This window comes from Salvelinus fontinalis, chromosome 8 (assembly GCF_029448725.1).
Source record: "Salvelinus fontinalis isolate EN_2023a chromosome 8, ASM2944872v1, whole genome shotgun sequence".
NCBI lineage: Eukaryota > Metazoa > Chordata > Actinopteri > Salmoniformes > Salmonidae > Salvelinus > Salvelinus fontinalis.
This window is the reverse complement of record NC_074672.1, coordinates 46,188,346-46,207,771: the sequence shown is the minus strand read 5'-3', so window position 1 is coordinate 46,207,771 and position 19,426 is coordinate 46,188,346. Positions and strand designations below refer to the sequence as shown.

At 49.6% G+C, this 19,426-nt stretch overlaps 1 protein-coding gene across 15 annotated transcripts in view; it reads right to left on the bottom strand.

Annotated features, from left to right (window-relative positions):
• Nucleotides 1-1,086: 1,086 nt before the first annotated feature.
• Nucleotides 1,087-19,426, bottom strand: part of LOC129861339 (arginine-glutamic acid dipeptide repeats protein-like) — a 449,087-nt gene continuing 430,747 nt past the window's right edge. For 12 of the 15 annotated variants that reach the window (XM_055932685.1, XM_055932680.1, XM_055932682.1 and 9 more), the window contains 7 exons: nucleotides 18,269-18,382; nucleotides 16,457-17,919; nucleotides 11,792-12,008; nucleotides 10,040-10,763; nucleotides 9,051-9,221; nucleotides 7,966-8,134; nucleotides 1,087-5,774 (listed from right to left, as the gene is read on the bottom strand). In XM_055932685.1, the coding sequence (XP_055788660.1) occupies nucleotides 5,741-5,774; nucleotides 7,966-8,134; nucleotides 9,051-9,221; nucleotides 10,040-10,763; nucleotides 11,792-12,008; nucleotides 16,457-17,919; nucleotides 18,269-18,382 (2,892 nt within the window). In that variant the 3' untranslated portion in view covers nucleotides 1,087-5,740. Of the gene's footprint in view, nucleotides 5,775-6,207; nucleotides 6,274-7,965; nucleotides 8,135-9,050; nucleotides 9,222-10,039; nucleotides 10,764-11,791; nucleotides 12,009-16,456; nucleotides 17,920-18,268; nucleotides 18,383-19,426 lie in introns of all 15 variants that reach the window. The other 3 variants (XM_055932683.1, XM_055932684.1, XM_055932681.1) reach the window with 3 other exon arrangements.

The window sequence follows — 19,426 nt, the reverse complement described above, 5'->3', positions numbered from 1 at the left end:
CTCTGGAGTAACGTTCAGTCTGGATTCACCGGGCTACATTATCTCTGGAGTAACGTTCAGTCTGGATTCACCGGGCTACATTATCTCTGGATTCACCAGGCTACATTATCTCTGGAGTAACGTTCAGTCTGTATTCACCGGGCTACATTTTCTCTGGATTCACCAGGCTACATTATCTCTGGAGTAACGTTCAGTCTGGATTCACCGGGCTACATTATCGCTGGAGTAACGTTCAGTCTGTATTCCCCGGGCTACATTATCTCCGTAGTAACATTCAGTCTGTATTCACCGGGCTACATTATCTCCGTAGTAACATTCAGCCTGTATTCACCGGGCTACATTATCTCCGGAGTAACATTCAGTCTGTATTCACCGGGCTACATTATCTCTGGAGTAACGTTCAGTCTGGATTCACCGGGCTACATTATCTCCGGAGTAACATTCAGTCTGTATTCACCGGGCTACATTATCTCTGTATTCACCGGGCTGGATTCACCAGTCTACATTATCTCCGGAGTAACGTTCGGTCTGTATTCCCCGGGCTACATTATCTCCGGAGTAACATTCAGTCTGTATTCACCGGGCTACATTATCTCTGTATTCACCGGGCTGGATTCACCAGTCTACATTATCTCCGGAGTAACGTTCGGTCTGTATTCCCCGGGCTACATTATCTCCGGAGTAACATTCAGTCTGTATTCACCGGGCTACATTATCTCTGGAGTAACGTTCAGTCTGTATTCACCGGGCTACATTATCTCCGGAGTAACATTCAGTATGTATTCACCAGACTACATTATCTCTGGAGTAACGTTCAGTCTGTATTCCCCAGGCTACATTATCTCCGGAGTAACGTTCGGTCTGGATTCACCGGGCTACATTATCTCTGGATTCCCCGGGCTACATTATCTCTGGAGGAACATTCAGTCTGCACTAGAGGAACAATAGCTTCTCTAAATGACAGCTGTTGTCGTTGAAGCGAGCCTGCCGCCAGATTGCATGTGTATCCAATAATGACAATAGAAAACATTTTCCGGCATACATTACCAACAGGAAACGTCTAAATCAAAACCAATAACAAAAGTCTTGTGGTGTAACTTAGTCGTTTATTTTAATTCCACAAATTTTTGAAAAAAAAAATACAAAATACTCAAATGGAGAGAGAGAACACAGGAATCACAATTTTTCGTATTATTTCTACTTTTTGTTTACATTGTCGCGTCGTCATCCCCATGATGACTACTAATATATACAATAAGCTTCAAGATACCAGTTTTATATATAAATCTTAGCCGGGTCAGAATGTATAGACATTCTGCTATTTCCGCTTTGAAAGAGAAGCTAAACCATTGACAACACTAAACATCCAAGGGTTTGGAGGAGAGGAAGAGAGGCATGGACTAAAAGGCTGGAGGAGGAGGAGGAGGAAGAGAGGCATGGACTAAAAGGCTGGAGGAGGAGGAAGAGGAGGAGGAGGAAGAGAGGCATGGACTAAAAGGCTGGAGGAGAAGGAGGAGGAGGAGGAGGAAGAGAGGCATGGACTAAAAGGCTGGAGGAGGAGGAGGAGGAGGAGGAAGAGAGGCATGGACTAAAAGGCTGGAGGAGGAGGAGGAGGAGGAGGAAGAGAGGCATGGACTAAAAGGCTGGAGGAGGAGGAGGAGGAAGAGAGGGATGGACTAAAAGGCTGGAGGAGGAGGAAGAGAGGCATGGACTAAAAGGCTGGAGGAGGAGGAAGAGGAGGAAGAGAGGCATGGACTAAAAGGCTGGAGGAGGAGGAAGAGGAAGGGGAGAGGGGTAAAGGACAAGAGTGATGGTGCATAGAAGACAAACGGAGGTCATGGATGGGACCAGAGAGGAGTAGAAGGAACTCAAACATGGGCTAACACAGGACAGGCAGTGGGTTGACAGGACAGGTGGGGGTTGACAGGACAGGTGGGGGTTGACAGGACAGGTGGGGGTTGACAGGACAGGTGGGGGTTGACAGGACAGGTGGGTTGACAGGACAGGTGTGGTTGACGGGACAGGTGGGGGTTGACAGGACAGGTGGGTTGACAGGACAGGTGTGGTTGACGGGACAGGTGGGGGTTGACAGGACAGGTGGGGGTTGACAGGACAGGTGGGGGTTGACAGGACAGGTGGGGGTTGACAGGACAGGTGGGTTGACAGGACAGGTGTGGTTGACGGGACAGGTGGGGGTTGACAGGACAGGTGGGTTGACAGGACAGCTGGGGGTTGGACATTACATCTTTACTGTCTAGTGTCTGGACCCACCTCCCATGTGGCTAGGCCCTTTAGTGTCTGGTCCCATCACTGGACCCACCTCCCATGTAGCTAGGCCCCTTTAGTGTCTGGTCCCATCACTGGACCCACCTCCCATGTGGCTAGGCCCCTTAGTGTCTGGTACCATCACTGGACCCACCTCCCATGTAGCTAGGCCCTTTAGTGTCTGGTACCATCACTGGACCCACCTCACATGTAGCTAGGCCCTTTAGTGTCTGGTCCCATCACTGGACCCACCTCCCATGTAGCTAGGCCCCTTTAGTGTCTGGTACCATCACTGGACCCACCTCCCATGTAGCTAGGCCCCGTTAGTGTCTGGTCCCATCACTGGACCCACCTCACATGTAGCTAGGCCCCGTTAGTGTCTGGTCCCATCACTGGACCCACCTCCCATGTAGCTAGGCCCCTTTAGTGTCTGGTCCCATCACCGGACCCACCTCCCATGTAGCTAGGCCCCTTTAGTGTCTGGTACCATCACTGGACCCACCTCCCATGTAGCTAGGCCCTTTAGTGTCTGGTACCATCACTGGACCCACCTCCCATGTGGCTAGGCCCTTTAGTGTCTGGTACCATCACTGGACCCACCTCCCATGTAGCTAGGCCCTTTAGTGTCTGGTCCCATCACTGGACCCACCTCCCATGTAGCTAGGCCCTTTAGTGTCTGGTCCCATCACTGGACCCACCTCCCATGTAGCTAGGCCCTTTAGTGTCTGGTCCCATCACTGGACCCACCTCCCATGTAGCTAGGCCCTTTAGTGTCACAGTGAATATGGCAGCACACTGCTCTGGAGGACGATCTGATAGGTTTCCAACTGTAGCAGTCAGGACAACTTGACCAGGTCGAGGGAGGACGGCGGGACCACTTGACCAGGTCGAGGGAGGACGGCGGGACCACTTGACCAGGTCGAGGGAGGACGCCGGGACCACTTGACCAGGTCGAGGGAGGACGCCGGGACCACTTGACCAGGTCGAGGGAGGACGCCGGGACCACTTGACCAGGTCGAGGGAGGACGCCGGGACCACTTGACCAGGTCGAGGGAGGACGCCGGGACCACTTGACCAGGTCGAGGGAGGACGCCGGGACCACTTGACCAGGTCGAGGGAGGACACCGGGACCACTTGACCAGGTCGAGGGAGGACGCCGGGACCACTTGACCAGGTCGAGGGAGGACGCCGGGACCACTTGACCAGGTCGAGGGAGGAAAATACTAATCGTAACCACCACCTTTGGTAACCTCTAGCAACTTTTGTACAACTCCCCTCACCCACAGTCAGAACACATTTAAAAAGGCATGTCGCGTAGTTTAGATACACAAAGATACACTTTTTGTTAACGATAATTTAAAACCTTTTAAAATAAAACGTGAAACCCGGTTAAATATCTGCCTAATCTTAAAAAAAACTATCTTAATTTTGTTGAGTCAATACTGAAGTCGAGTGTCAAAACCAATTGAAAGCGCTGAAGGATTTAATCCAGTCTTCTTTTGAGTGCTTTAGATGGTGTCTGCATCAGGGGCTTGTAAACTACAGGGCAGGACAGGACAGGATAGGACAGGACAGGATAGGATAGGACAGGGCAGGACAGGATAGGACAGGGCAGGACAGGACAGGGCAGGACATGGCAGGACATGGCAGGACAGGGCACGACATGGCAGGACATGGCAGGACATGGCACGACATGGCAGGACAGGGCAGGACAGGATAGGACAGGGCAGGACAGGACAGGATAGGACATGGCAGGACAGGGCACGACATGGCAGGACAGGGCACGACATGGCAGGAGAGGCAGGACAGGACAGGATAGGACAGGGCAGGACAGGACAGGTTAGGACAGGGCAGGACAGGGCAGGACATGGCAGGACATGGCAGGACAGGGCAGGACATGGCAGGACAGGGCAGGACATGGCAGGACAGGCAGGACATGGCAGGACAGGGCAGGACATGGCAGGAGAGGCAGGACAGGGCAGGACATGGCAGGACAGGGCAGGACATGGCAGGAGAGGCAGGACAGGGCAGGACATGGCAGGAAAGGACAGGCAGGACAGGACAGGATAGGACAGGGCTAGATAGGACAGGACAGGATAGGACAGGATAGGGCAGGATAGGGCTGGAGAGGGCAGGACAGGATAGGACAGGATAGGGCAGGAAAGGGCAGGATAGGATAGGGCTGGACAGGGCAGGAGAGGGCAGGACAGGATAGGACAGGATAGGGCAGGATAGGATAGGACAGGATAGGGCAGGAAAGGACAGGATAGGGCAGGATAGGGCAGGATAGGGCTGGACAGGGCAGGAGAGGGCAGGACAGGATAGGACAGGGCAGGAGAGGATAGGACTGGACAGGGCAGGGCAGGAGAGGGCAGGACAGGATAGGACAGGACAGGATAGGACAGGATAGGGCTGGACAGGAAAGGACAGGGTTGGATAGGGCTGGACAGGATAGGGCAGAAAAGGACAGGATAGGGCTGGACAGGACAGGATAGGACAGGACAGGATAGGGCTGGACAGGAAAGGACAGGGTTGGATAGGGCTGGACAGGATAGGGCAGAAAAGGACAGGATAGGACAGGATAGGGCTGGACTGGGCAGGATAGGGCTGGACAGGGCAGGATAGGGCAGAAAAGGACAGGATAGGGCTGGACAGGACAGGAGAGGAGAGTATGCTGATCCATAGATGCCTCAGTGACTCCTCTTCAAGTGTCAAATCATTACCTCAACAACACAGAGTTCAGGCATCCTGTTAGCCAATAAGGTGCTTGTTAAGGGGTGTATAATGATCGGTGTCTGGAAACATCGTCTGCCCCCCCCCCCCCGCTAAAACATGGAATAATGCTTCAGAACACAATAACATATTGGAGGTTTAGAAATGACTTGGTTCCGAGTCCACACCTAGTAACAATAATAATAATTATATGTATATATATATATATGTATGTGTATATATATATAGATATACTATTTACAGACTCAAAAAACGCCATGCTGCAGCTTTACGTAAAAATGATGAAAACCTCCAACGATGTATTAAAATAAGATAGCACTTTGTTCTGGATCTTTCCGTATAATATCTGCAAGGTTGCTCACTCACTCCTTCGTCTTTATCCGTCGACTAGCACAGTGACAAAGTTTCTGGCGTTTCTACCACCTAAGAAAAACACGTTGTGGGAGTTTTACAGGAGTTTTCATGCAGTCTCGAGTTCGTCGTCGTCGCTATAGTTACACCAAACAAAGTCTTTCTCAATGTTTTTAGGGGGGGGGGGGGAAGAAAAACATTCGCCCCCCCCCAACGGACAGGGAAAGAAAACAGACGATAGAACAACCCTTCTTCTTATGTTGTTTTTTTAAGGAGAATTGTGTTTTTTTGGAGGAGCAGAGGTTGGGTTCCTTTGATTGACTGACTGTTCTGTAACTACTTCCTGTGTCCTAGGCAACTTCCTGCGTGTCTCTGCGTCCCCATCGGTCAGTTACAGTTGCTTGTCGCTTTCCTTCTTCAGGCGGCTAAAACACAAAACACAACGACAACAACAACACGTTAGCGGCGCCACTCTAATTTAACTTCACTTGTCCAAGTAGAAAAATATAAACAACACAAAATGCCCCTGCCAAGGTTTATATGCACACTGATATTCTCACAGGCGCTATATTGTATTACAAGTCGATCACAAGCTGGAGAACCTGGAACAAAGCCGTTGTACAAGCGTGCATTTAAACATTTCATCACCGCAGTATAATCGCTAAGAAACATGGGTATAATTTGCCCAATGCAATCTTAAAAAAATGTCAATAGAGACTTGCTCCACAACCCATATAAATCAGTGACTACAATCAGTATATATATATATATATATATATATATAGACCCGATGGGGTCACATTCTCTGAAAACGCAAAGTGCAGAGTTAGTTAGTTCTTAAGGTAAAACATCACTTGCCATCAGGTTTTTCTGTAAACGGAGTCCATTTCTGGAACTCGAGATCACTTGAATCGTCTGCATGATCTTACAGAAATCACACAAATGAAAATCTTTTTAAATTAGCAACAAGAATTTATAACCACAGATGAACCATATTATGTTATGTTTAATGTTGGTTTTGTAATTTAATGAAGTTATTCTTATTTTTAATCCCATCTAAGGACCGATGCCGGCTAGGTCGGTCTAGGCCCACGTCTGTCATTGTGTTTGTAATGAATGTGTGTGTGTGTGTCTGGTTAAGTGTTTTCAAATGTGTCTGTGTTGCTCAGTAGGCGTGTCGTTCAGGTGGCGTGTCGTTCAGGTGGCGTGTCGTTCAGGTGGCGTGTCGTTCAGGTGGCGTGTCGTTCAGGTGGCGTGTCGTTCAGGTGGCGTGTCGCTCAGTAGGCGTGTCGCTCAGTAGGCGTGTCGCTCAGTAGGCGTGTCGTTCAGTAGGCGTGTCGTTCAGTAGGCGTGTCGTTCAGTAGGCGTGTCGTTCAGTAGGCGTGTCGTTCAGTAGGCGTGTCGTTCAGGTGGTGTGTTGTTCAGTAGGCGTGTTGTTCAGTAGGCGTGTTGTTCAGGTGGTGTGTTGTTCAGGTGGTGTGTTGTTCAGGTGGTGTGTTGTTCAGGTGGTGTGTTGTTCAGTAGGCGTGTTGTTCAGTAGGTGTGTTGTTCAGTAGGTGTGTTGTTCAGTAGGTGTGTTGTTCAGGTGGTGTGTTGTTCAGGTGGTGTGTTGTTCAGGTGGTGTGTTGTTCAGGTGGTGTGTTGTTCAGTAGGCGTGTTGTTCAGAAGGTGTGTTGTTCAGGTGGTGTGTTGTTCAGGTGGTGTGTTGTTCAGGTGGTGTGTTGTTCAGGTGGTGTGTTGTTCAGTAGGTGTGTTGTTCAGTAGGTGTGTTGTTCAGGTGGTGTGTTGTTCAGGTGGTGTGTTGTTCAGGTGGTGTGTTGTTCAGTAGGCGTGTTGTTCAGAAGGTGTGTTGTTCAGGTGGTGTGTTGTTCAGTAGGCGTGTTGTTCAGTAGGTGTGTTGTTCAGGTGGTGTGTTGTTCAGTAGGCGTGTTGTTCAGTAGGCGTGTTGTTCAGGTGGTGTGTTGTTCAGGTGGTGTGTTGTTCAGTAGGCGTGTCGTTCAGTAGGCGTGTCGCTCAGTAGGCGTGTCGCTCAGTAGGCGTGTCGCTCAGTAGGCGTGTCGCTCAGTAGGCGTGTCGCTCAGTAGGCGTGTCGTTCAGTAGGCGTGTCGTTCAGTAGGCGTGTCGTTCAGTAGGCGTGTCGTTCAGTAGGCGTGTCGTTCAGGTGGTGTGTTGTTCAGTAGGCGTGTTGTTCAGTAGGCGTGTTGTTCAGGTGGTGTGTTGTTCAGTAGGCGTGTTGTTCAGGTGGTGTGTTGTTCAGTAGGCGTGTTGTTCAGGTGGTGTGTTGTTCAGGTGGTGTGTTGTTCAGGTGGTGTGTTGTTCAGGTGGTGTGTTGTTCAGGTGGCGTGTTGTTCAGTAGGCGTGTTGTTCAGTAGGCGTGTTGTTCAGTAGGTGTGTTGTTCAGTAGGTGTGTTGTTCAGGTGGTGTGTTGTTCAGGTGGTGTGTTGTTCAGTAGGCGTGTTGTTCAGAAGGTGTGTTGTTCAGGTGGTGTGTTGTTCAGTAGGCGTGTTGTTCAGTAGGTGTGTTGTTCAGGTGGTGTGTTGTTCAGGTGGTGTGTTGTTCAGTAGGCGTGTTGTTCAGGTGGTGTGTTGTTCAGTAGGCGTGTCGTGTGTCTCTGACCTGTAATAATCCTCTTGTCCAGGAAGTGGGCCACCGTGCATGTGGTGATGTCCGTGCAGCCACTGCTGTTCCATAGCTAGCCGCTGCAGCTCTGCAGACTGGGCATGCATGGCCTGGAGCTGGTGGGCTGCAGACATCTGGGGAGGAATGTCCCGGGGGTACGGAGTACCTGGAGACAGGAAGGCAACAGGATCAGGACAACGGGCTTCTCTACGAATAGAGGTCCCACTGTGGTAGATAAATCCCTCGTTACACTATAGCGTTGACCCAAAACCTGCTCTGGCTCGGATATTTTCTTTTGACATTGCCCTGTTCCAGCAACTATGATTTGTGGGACCAAGCCAGCTCGGCACAGCTTGGCTTGGCTCAGTACGGCTCGGCTCAGCACGGCTCGGCTCAATACGGCTCGGCTCAGCACGGCTCAATACGACTCGGCTCAGCACGGCTCAATACGGCTCGGCTCAATACGGCTCGGCTCGGTACGGCTCGGCTCGGTACGGCTCGGCTCGGCTCAATACGGCTCGGCTCAGCACGGCTCGGCTCGGCACGGCTCGGCTCGGCACGGCTCGGCTCAATACGGCTCGGCTCGGTACGGCTCGACTCAGCACGGCTCGGCTCAATACGGCTCGGCTCAGCACGGCTCGGCTCAATACGGCTCGACTCAGCACGGCTCGGCTCAATACGGCTCGGCTCAATACGGCTCGGCTCAATACGGCTCGACTCAATACGGCTCGACTCAATACGGCTCGACTCAGCACGGCTCGGCTCAATACGGCTCGGCTCAATACGGCTCGGCTCAATACGGCTCGGCTCAGCGCGGCTCGGCTCAATACGGCTCGGCTCAGCGCGGCTCGGCTCAATACGGCTCGGCTCAGCACGGCTCGGCTCAGCACGGCTCGGCTCAATACGGCTCGGCTCAATACGGCTCGGCTCAGTACGGCTCGGCTCAGTACGGCTCGGCTCAGTACGGCTCGGCTCAGAACGGCTTGGCTCAGTACGGCTCGGCTCAGTACGGCTCGGCTCAGAACGGCTTGGCAGTGTGAAAATAGGTCTGATATTGACATGTTGTTGGTTGAGGTTCTTACCGAAGACGGGGTGTCGTAGCATCTCATGTTCGTGTGGATTCTGTCCCAGGAGGGAGTTGGGGATTGCGCCGTGCGGGTAAGGGAAGCGGGCAAGGTGGGGGCCTCCTGCCAGGGGGTCTACGAGGGGGTGCCCCCCAGAACCTGGAGGGCACACAAGACATTCACCACCGCCTGCACAGAGTCAGAACACCACATGGTCAGTGTACACTTATACATATAGCTCATCACAATACATCAGACTGATCAATTATTCTAATCTATGTCATCATAAACAATACATCAGACTGATCAATTATTCTAATCTATGTCATCATAAACAATACATCAGACTGATCAATTATTCTAATCTATGTCATCATAAACAATACATCAGACTGATCAATTATTCTAATCTATGTCATCATAAACAATACATCAGACTGATCAATTATTCTAATCTATGTCATCATAAACAATACATCAGACTGATCAATTATTCTAATCTATGTCATCATAAACAATACATCAGACTGATCAATTATTCTAATGTCATTATAAACAATACATCAGACTGATCAATTATTCTAATCTATGTCATCATAAACAATACATCAGACTGATCAATTATTTTAATGTCATTATAAACAATACATCAGACTGATCAATTATTCTAATCTATGTCATCATAAACAATACATCAGACTGATCAATTATTCTAATCTATGTCATCATAAACAATACATCAGACTGATCAATTATTCTAATGTCATTATAAACAATACATCAGACTGATCAATTATTCTAATGTCATTATAAACAGATAAGAACAGATTATTATCGGTCACTGCATGCTACAGACGTTCGATAGGATTAGAAGAATTGTAACAGAGTCAGTGCCCTCAAGGCTGCTAATATAGTAATCGACTAGCTACAGTTAACAAGTTATTTTCAAGACTATTGCAGTATTTGCATCCAGTATTTAGAGTATTGTTTTATGGGATTAGCGTGACCTTGGTGCAGGGAGTCCTGCTGATGCAGGTGCAGGTGTGAGTGGATGTGGGAGTGCTGGTGGTGATGAGGCGTGATGTTGAACATCTGAAGCCTGGCGATAGGGTCGTTGGTCACCGCCGCCATCCTCTCGGCGTGCAGCCTCTCCGCCGCCAGCCGCTCCGGGTAGCTCATGTCTGGTCTGAGCTGGGGTCCCGCGGCCAAAGCCAAACGCTCTCTCTCCAGGGGGTTGAGACCCGGGTGGAAGGAGGCGAAGGGGTGCGGTCCCGCCATGGATTGTAAGGAGATGGCGCCGTGTCGGGCGAAGTGCTCCATGGGGTTAGCCGAGGGGTGCATGCCTTCTAGTTCCGGGGGTTTGTGTTCGAACCCAGGCTTCATCCTCTCTCTCAGCTCCCTCTCCCTCATCTCTCTCTCCCTCATCTCCCGCTCTCGCAGCTCGCGCTCCCGCATGCCCGGGTCGGCGTTGTAGAGGCCAGGCATGTGATAGGCCATCAGGGGGTCGTTGGGGTTGAGGGAGACGAAGAAGGGGTGGTTCCTATTGGTCGGGGACATGACGTGGGGGCGGGCATACTCGCTGAGGGTGCGGAGGGCAGGCGTGTCGGGCCCGATGTAGGGGGGCACCGCAGCGATGGAGGTAGGGGGGCCGTCGAAGGGGGGACGCATGTGGGCGGAGCCACCCATTTGGGGGTCAACCATACGGCCGTCATGACACGAACTTGAGGCTTTCTGGAACAGAGAGAGAGAGATGTGCAGAGGTTACACACACTGGGAGGTTATAACTTATTATAATGAGAGTATAACAAGTTGTAAGAAAGGTATAGGATGTAAGGTGGTTGTAACAGGTTATAATAGGTTGTAAGGAGGTTATAATAGGTTGTAAGGTTTACAACCTATTAAAAAGGTTGTAAACGTTATCTGGTTATAATAAGTAATATTAGAACCTCAAAACCACCTTACAACCTATTATAACCTTTAAGAAGGTTGTAACAGGTTATAAGGAGCTTGTAATAGGTTATAATAGGTTGTAAAAGGTTATAGACGTTATAATAGGTTTAAGGTGGTTGTAACAGGTTATAATAGGTTATAAGGTGGTAATAAAAGGTTATGAAGTTATAATAGGTTTAAGGTGGTTATAAGGAGCTTATAATAGGTTATAAACGTTATAATAGGTTCAAGGTGGTTGTAACAGGTTATAAACGCTATAATAGGTTGTAACAGGTTATAAACGTTATAATAGATTTAAGGTGGTTGTAACAGGTTATAAACGTTATAATAGATTTAAGGTGGTTGTAACAGGTTATAAGGAGGTTATAACAGGTTATAAGAAGGTTATAATAGGTTTAAGGTGGTTGTAACAGGTTATAAGGAGGTTATAATAGGTTTAAGGTGGTTGTAACAGGTTATAAGGAGGTTATAACAGGTTATAAGGAGGTTATAATAGGTTTAAGGTGGTTGTAACAGGTTATAAGGAGGTTATAATAGGTTGTAACAGGTTATAATAGGTTGTAAGTGAGCAGTTAGACACAAATACTCATAAAGGATGTTTTAGAACAGAATGTAAAGTTAAAGGGACATTTCAACTCCAGCAACACGACAACAACAACGGTTCTGAAAATGGGGCGTTTCTATGTCATTGGAAAAACGTATCTTCCTCCATTTTGTTTTATACTACAAAACAAAGAAACTCTCCATTTTCACATATGTTGATGTCGGGGTGGTGCTGAGATGGAGACAAACGACACCAAAACACTCACCGCAGCTCTCTCCTGTTCCTTCTCTCTTTCCCGTTCCCTCTCTCGTTCCTTCTCCCTCTCCCTCTCCTTGTCCTCCCGGGCTTTCTGCTCGGCCTCCCTCTTAACCCGCTCCAGTGCTTCTTCTCTCTTCTTGGCCAGTTTAGAAGCAGCCAGAGGAGTGAAATAGAAGTCTGTCCTAGCACACGTGTTGTAGCCACGGTCCAGGTGCTTGTAGAACCTATTGACAAACAATGGAAAACATGGAAATACACATTAATATATAGTAAGGATGTACAGCTTGGCTGACAATACTTCATGGATATACACGATGTACAGTGCATTCGGAGAGTATTCAGACGTCGACTTTTTCCACATTTTGTTACGTTACAGCCATTTTGTTACGTTACAGCCATTTTGTTGCGTTACAGCCATTTTGTTACGTTACAGCCATTTTGTTGCGTTACAGCCATTTTGTTACGTTACAGCCATTTTGTTGCGTTACAGCCATTTTGTTGCGTTACAGCCATTTTGTTACGTTACAGCCATTTTGTTGCGTTACAGCCATTTTGTTACGTTACAGCCATTTTGTTGCGTTACAGCCATTTTGTTACGTTACAGCCATTTTGTTACGTTACAGCCATTTTGTTACGTTACAGCCTTAGCTCTAAAATTGCTGTAATTGTTTTCTTATTCTACACGCAATACCCCATAACGACAAAGCGAAAACGTGTTAAGAAATTCTGCAAATGTCTTAAAAATAAAAAAAGGAAATATCACTTTCACATAAGTATTCAGAACCTTTACTCAGTACTTTGTTGAAGCACCTTTGGCAACGATTACAGCCTCCAGTCTTCTTGGGTATGACGCTATAAGCTTAGCACACCTGTATTTGGGAGTTTCTCCCATTCTTCTCTGCAGATCCTCTCAAGCTCTGTCAGGTTGGATGGGGAGCGTCACTGCACTGCTATTTTCAGGTCTCTCCGGAGATGTTCGATAGGGTTCAAGTCCGGGCTCTGGCTGGGTCACTCAAGGACATTCAGGAACCACTCTTGCTTTGTCTTGGCTATGTGCTTAGGGTCGTTGTCCTGTTGAAAGGTGAACCTTCGCCCCAGTCTGAGGTCCTGAGCGCTCTGAAGCAGATTTTCATCAAGGATCTCTCTGTACTTTGCTCTGTTCATCTTTCCCTTGATCCTGACTAGTCTCCCAGTTCCTGCAACTAAAAAACATCTCATGGTTTGAGAGTCCTTTAGGTGCCTTTTGGCAAACTCCAAGCAGGCTGTCATGTGCCTTTTATTGAGGAGTGGCTTCCGTCTGGCCACCCTACCATAAAGGCCTGATTAGTCGTCCTTCTGGAAGGTTCTCCTATCTCCACAGATGAACTCTGGAGCTCTGTCAGAGTGACCATCCGGTTCTTGGTCACCTCCCTGACCAAGGCCCTTCTCCCCCGATTGCTCAGTTTGGCCAGGCGGCCAGCTCTAGGAGTCTTGGTGTTTCCAAACTTCTTCCATTTATGAATGATGAAGGCCACTGTGTTCTTGGGGACCTTCAATGCTGCATAAATGTTTTGGTACCCTTCCCCAGATCTGTGCCTCAACGCAATCCTCTCGGAGTTCTACGGACAATTCCCTTGACCTCATGACTTGGTTTTTGCTTTGACATGAACTGTCAACTGTGGGACCTTATATAGACAGGTGTGTGCCTTTCCAAATCATGTCCAATCAATTGAATTTAAAACAGGTGGGCTCCAATCAAGTTGTAGAAAATGATCAACCGTAGCAAAGTGTATATTTTATTTTGAATAATTTTCCCAGAAATTCTAAAAAACCCTGTTTTTGCTTTGTCATTATTGTATGTAGATTGATGAGGGGAAAAAATTATCTAATCAAATTTAGAATAAGGCTGTAACATAACATGTGGATAAAGTCAAGGGGTCTGAATACTTTCCAAATGCACTGTATAGTAAGGATATACAGTTTAGCCAACATTACTTAATGGAAATACACACAAAATCAGGGGTGCCAAACATCCGGCCCGTGGGCCGCCCTCCGGACCTCAGTGAAGACCAAATGTGGCCCTTGGCAAAATGAGTTCGACACCCCCCCCTGCACAGCTTGCTAAACATCACAGTTCTCATATCGACTTGTATTCATGAAATCATTAATATTCTTCTTGAAAAACTTTTCTTCAAATTGGTAAATCATGATTGAAAAGAAAAACAACATAGAAAATGTGATAACTAAATCTAATAGCAAGCTATGCAGAGAATCATTCTTAGAATGACTCAGAATCATATGCATCTTTAGACCACATTGGAATTTATTGAAACAAAAAAACAAATGTCCCTTTTTCAGGACTCTCTGTCTTTCAAAGATAATTCGTAAAAATCAAAATAACTTCACAGATCTTCATTGTAAAGGGTTTAAACACTGTTTCCCATACTTGTTCAAAAACGCACAAAAAGCATATTTCTCTCTAATTACGTTTCTCTGTTACTGAGCATTTCTTCTTTGCCAAGATAATCCATCCACCTGACAGATGTGGCATATCAAGAAGCTGATTAAACAGCATGATCTTTACACAGGTGCACTTTGTGCTGGGGACAATAAAAGGCCACTCCAGAATGTGCAGTTTTGCCACAGAAGTCTCAAGTTTTGAGGGAGCGTGCAATTGGCTGACTGCAGGAATGTCCAACGGAGCCGTTTCCAGAGAATTTAATGTTATTTTCTCTACCATAAGCCGCCTCCAACGGTTGTTAGATTTTGGCAGTACATCCAATAGGCCTCACAACCACAGACCCCGTTCCTGCACATCTGGCTTCTTCACCTGTGGGATTGGTCGGTGGGTGCTGAGGAGTACACTATATATACAAAAGTATGTAGACAGCCCTTCAAATTAGTGGATTCATCTATTTCAGCCACACCCGTTGCTGGCAGGTGTATAAAAATCGAGCACACAGCCATGCAATCTCCATAGACAAACATTGTCAGTAGAATGGGCCGTACTGAAGAGCTCAGTGACTTTCAACGTGGCACCGTCATAGGATGCCACCTTTCCAACAAATCAGTTCGTCAAATTTCTGCCCTGCTAGAGCTGGTCAACTGTAAGTGCTGTTATTGTGAAGTGGAAACGTCTAGGAGCAACAACGACTCAGCCGCGAAGTGGTAGGCCACAAAAGATCACAGAACGGGACCATCGAGTGCTGAAGTGTGCAGCGGGTAAAAATCATCTGTCCTCGGTTGTAACACTCACTACCGAGTTCCAAACTGCCTCTGGAAACAACGTCAGCACAAGAACTGTTCGTCGGGAGCTTCATGAAATGGGTTTCCATGGCCGAGCAGCCGCACACAAGCCTAAGATCACCATGCACAATGTCAAGCGTTGGCTGGAGTGGTGTAAAGCTCGACGCCATTGGACTCTGGAGCAGTGGAAACACGTTCTCTGGGGTGAGGAATCACGCTTCACCATCTGGCAGTCTGACGGACAAATCTGGGTTTGGCGGATGCCAGGAGAACGCTACCTGCCCCAATGCATAGTGCCAACTGTAAAGTTTGGTGGAGGAGGAATAATGGTTCAGGCCCCTTAGTTCCAATGAAGGGAAATCTTAACGCTACAACATACAATGACATTCTAGATGATTCTGTGCTTCCAACTTTGCGGCAAAAATTTAGGGAAGGCCCTTTCCTGTTTCAGCATGACAATGCCCCCGTGCACAAAGCGAGGTCCATACAGAATGGTGTGTCCATACAGTGGTCCATGTGTGTGTGTTCTGACTGTGTGCGTTCTGACTGTGTGTGTGTGTTCTGACAGTGTGTGTGTGAGCTCTGACAGTGTGCGTGTGTGTGTGAGCTCTGACAGTGTGCGTGTGTGTGTGAGCTCTGACAGTGTGCATGTGTGTGAGCTCTGACAGTGTGCGTGTGTGTGTGAGCTCTGACAGTGTGCGTGTGTGTGTGAGCTCTGACAGTGTGCGTGTGTGTGTGAGCTCTGACAGTGTGCGTGTGTGTGTGAGCTCTGACAGTGTGCGTGTGTGTGTGAGCTCTGACAGTGTGCGTGTGTGTGTGAGCTCTGACAGTGTGCGTGTGTGTGTGAGCTCTGACAGTGTGCGTGTGTGTGTGTGAGCTCTGACAGTGTGCGTGTGTGTGTGTGAGCTCTGACAGTGTGCGTGTGTGTGAGCTCTGACAGTGTGCGTGTGTGTGTGAGCTCTGACAGTGTGCGTGTGTGTGTGAGCTCTGACAGTGTGCGTGTGTGTGTGAGCTCTGACAGTGTGCGTGTGTGTGTGAGCTCTGACAGTGTGCGTGTGTGTGTGAGCTCTGACAGTGTGCGTGTGTGTGTGAGCTCTGACAGTGTGCGTGTGTGTGTGAGCTCTGACAGTGTGCGTGTGTGTGTGAGCTCTGACAGTGTGCGTGTGTGTGTGAGCTCTGACAGTGTGCGTGTGTGTGTGAGCTCTGACAGTGTGCGTGTGTGTGTGAGCTCTGACAGTGTGCGTGTGTGTGTGAGCTCTGACAGTGTGCGTGTGTGTGTGTGAGCTCTGACAGTGTGCGTGTGTGTGTGTGAGCTCTGACAGTGTGCGTGTGTGTGAGCTCTGACAGTGTGCGTGTGTGTGTGAGCTCTGACAGTGTGCGTGTGTGTGTGAGCTCTGACAGTGTGCGTGTGTTCTGACAGTGTGCATGTGTGTGTGTCAGGGCATACCGTGCTGATTGGCTGGCATGGCTGGGCGTGTTGACGACGGTAGGCTCGGGGGAGGGGCTCCGCGGAGGGGGTGGAGGGCTCTCGGGCTCCTCTGATTCGTCGAGAGGTTCCTCTTTGATGTGTACAGGCGGAACGGCTGAGGCGGTGAGGGGCATGGAGAAGGAGGAGGAGGAGGGAGGCTGGAGGCCTGGTGGTAGAGACGAGGACGAGGGAGGGCAGCCAGCGGAGGAGGGGGGCAGGACAGGTTTGAAGGGGTGAGGAGGGAACGGGGGCTGTTGGGGTGTGTTGGGGTGAGTGGATTGCGATGGTCCGGAGAGAGGTAGAGGAGGGGGAGGATGGTGCTGGCTGCCTCTCTCTGAAAGGGGGAGGTTCTGGGACTGGGTGAGGACAGGGGGCTGGGCTGGTGGAGGCTGGAGCTGCTGGCCTGGGCCCTGGGGCATGAGCTGGAGGGGAGGAGGGTGGGCCGGGGGAGGGTGGTGGGTGGACAGGGAGGAGAGGGGTTTGAGGGCGGGCGGAGGGGGCAGGTTGGAGGGCATCTGGGGGAAGGGGGGCGCCGAAAGATGTGGAGGCCCGTGTTTGTGGGACTGGGGGTCGCGGTTGGGCATGTGGGGGATGGGGGTGGTGGGAGGGGGCTTGATGTGGGGCATAGACATGGAGGGGGCATGGGGTAGGAGCTGCTCGCGGGGCAGCTGATTGGACGAGCCACCCTGGGACAACGATTGGCTGGGGGGCGTGTGGACCCTGTGGGGCGGCTGCTGCAATTGCCCGAGAGGCAGTGGTGAGGGCGGGACCTGAGACTGGGGGCCCAATGGGAAGCCTTGAGGGGGGAGGGAGTGGGGGTGGGGCATGTGGGAGGGGCCAATCTGAAGTGGGTGGGGCATGGATGATGGGTGGGGCTGTGGGCCGTGGAGCGCGCTAGGTAGCGACTGGGTGGAGCCTGGTAGTCCTGGGGGTGGAGCCTGAGACATCCCCTGCAGCGGAGAATGAGGCGAGGGAGAGGGCCGCCTCTGGGGGTGGATGGACGCCCCTGATTGGATGAGAGAGAGGGGGCCGGCCTGTTGGGGCACGGGAGGTGGTAGCTGCAGTGGAAGGGAAGTGGGGGGTGCGGAGGGAGAGGGGGACACCTGGGGGACCAGTGAGGGGGCTGAGGAGGACGTGGGAGGTAATGGTGGGGTGGTGGAACGACCACCAGAGGTCCCTGGCTGACAGGACTGGATAACCGGAGGGTGCTGTGACTGTCCCTCCCTCTCTCTCTCCCTCCTCTGCAGTAGAAGCAGCTGTTGCTGGGCGGAGGAGTCCGAGTCACTCTCCCCGTCCCGGGGGCTGGGGATGGAGGGCGAGGAGCTGCGGTTGTCCTGGTCAATGTCTTTAGCGTCACTGCTACACTCCTCGTTGACGCTACGCCCGTCGGAGCTCTCGCCCTCTCCCTCGCATTCCGACGGCGAGTCGGACCGACCCAGCTCCTGTGGAACAGAGAATGGAAAGACAGAAGTCGAGGCGTGAATGGTTGTGGTGTACACATCTCATTACAACGGAAGCAAATTGAATATACACGAAGAGAAGAATAAGGCTTGGTATTAGCACTATAATAACAGACCTAGGATCAGTCCCCCACCAGGTCTTATTCATTATGATTTTAAAGGCAAAACTGATCCTAGATCAGGAGTACTCTAAAAGTCTTTGTGGATACCCCCCCCCCCCCCCCCCCCCTCATTTCCACACTACAAGCCCAGAGCTAGACAGACACTATCCCTCAACACATGTAGCTACCCAACAGAACCTCTCTGGTATGAGACGTAGTAGCTAAGTCACCTGGGTCTTGGACTTTTTGGCGATCGTCCTGTTGTCCGTGTCCTCGGTGTCTGAGGCTCCTCCTTTCTCTCGTTGGCGTTTGGCACACTTCATAGGAGACTCCTCCTTGATCTTCTGAAGACAAGCAATCAATCAATAATAGCATACTATTACTGTCAATTCCAATCAGGCTTTCATACAGATTCACCTGGTACAGAGTCGAATGAGAGGGAATCATACAGATTCACCTGGTACAGAGTCGAATGAGAGGGAATCATACAGATTCACCTGGTACAGAGTCGAATGAGAGGGAATCATACAGATTCACCTGGTACAGAGTCTAATGAGAGGGAATCATACAGATTCACCTGGTACAGTCTAATGAGAGGGAATCATACAGATTCACCTGGTACAGAGTCTAATGAGAGGGAATCATACAGATTCCCCTGGTACAGAGTCGAATGAGAGGGAATCATACAGATTCACCTGGTACAGAGTCGAATGAGAGGGAATCATACAGATTCACCTGGTACAGAGTCGAATGAGAGGGAATCATACAGATTCACCTGGTACAGAGTCTAATGAGAGGGAATCATACAGATTCACCTGGTACAGTCTAATGAGAGGGAATCATACAGATTCACCTGGTACAGAGTCTAATGAGAGGGAATCATACAGATTCCCCTGGTACAGAGTCGAATGAGAGGGAATCATACAGATTCACCTGGTACAGAGTCTAATGAGAGGGAATCATACAGATTCACCTGGTACAGAGTCTAATGAGAGGGAATCATACAGATTCACCTGGTACAGAGTCTAATGAGAGGGAATCATACAGAGTCTAATGAGAGGGAATCATACAGATTCACCTGGTACAGAGTCGAATGAGAGGGAATCATACAGATTCACCTGGTACAGAGTCTAATGAGAGGGAATCAAACAGATTCACCTGGTACAGAGTCTAATGAGAGGGAATCATACAGAGTCTAATGAGAGGGAATCATACAGATTCACCTGGTACAGAGTCTAATGAGAGGGAATCATACAGATTCACCTGGTACAGAGTCTAATGAGAGGGAATCATACAGAGTCTAATGAGAGGGAATCATACAGATTCACCTGGTACAGAGTCGAATGAGAGGGAATCATACAGATTCACCTGGTACAGAGTCTAATGAG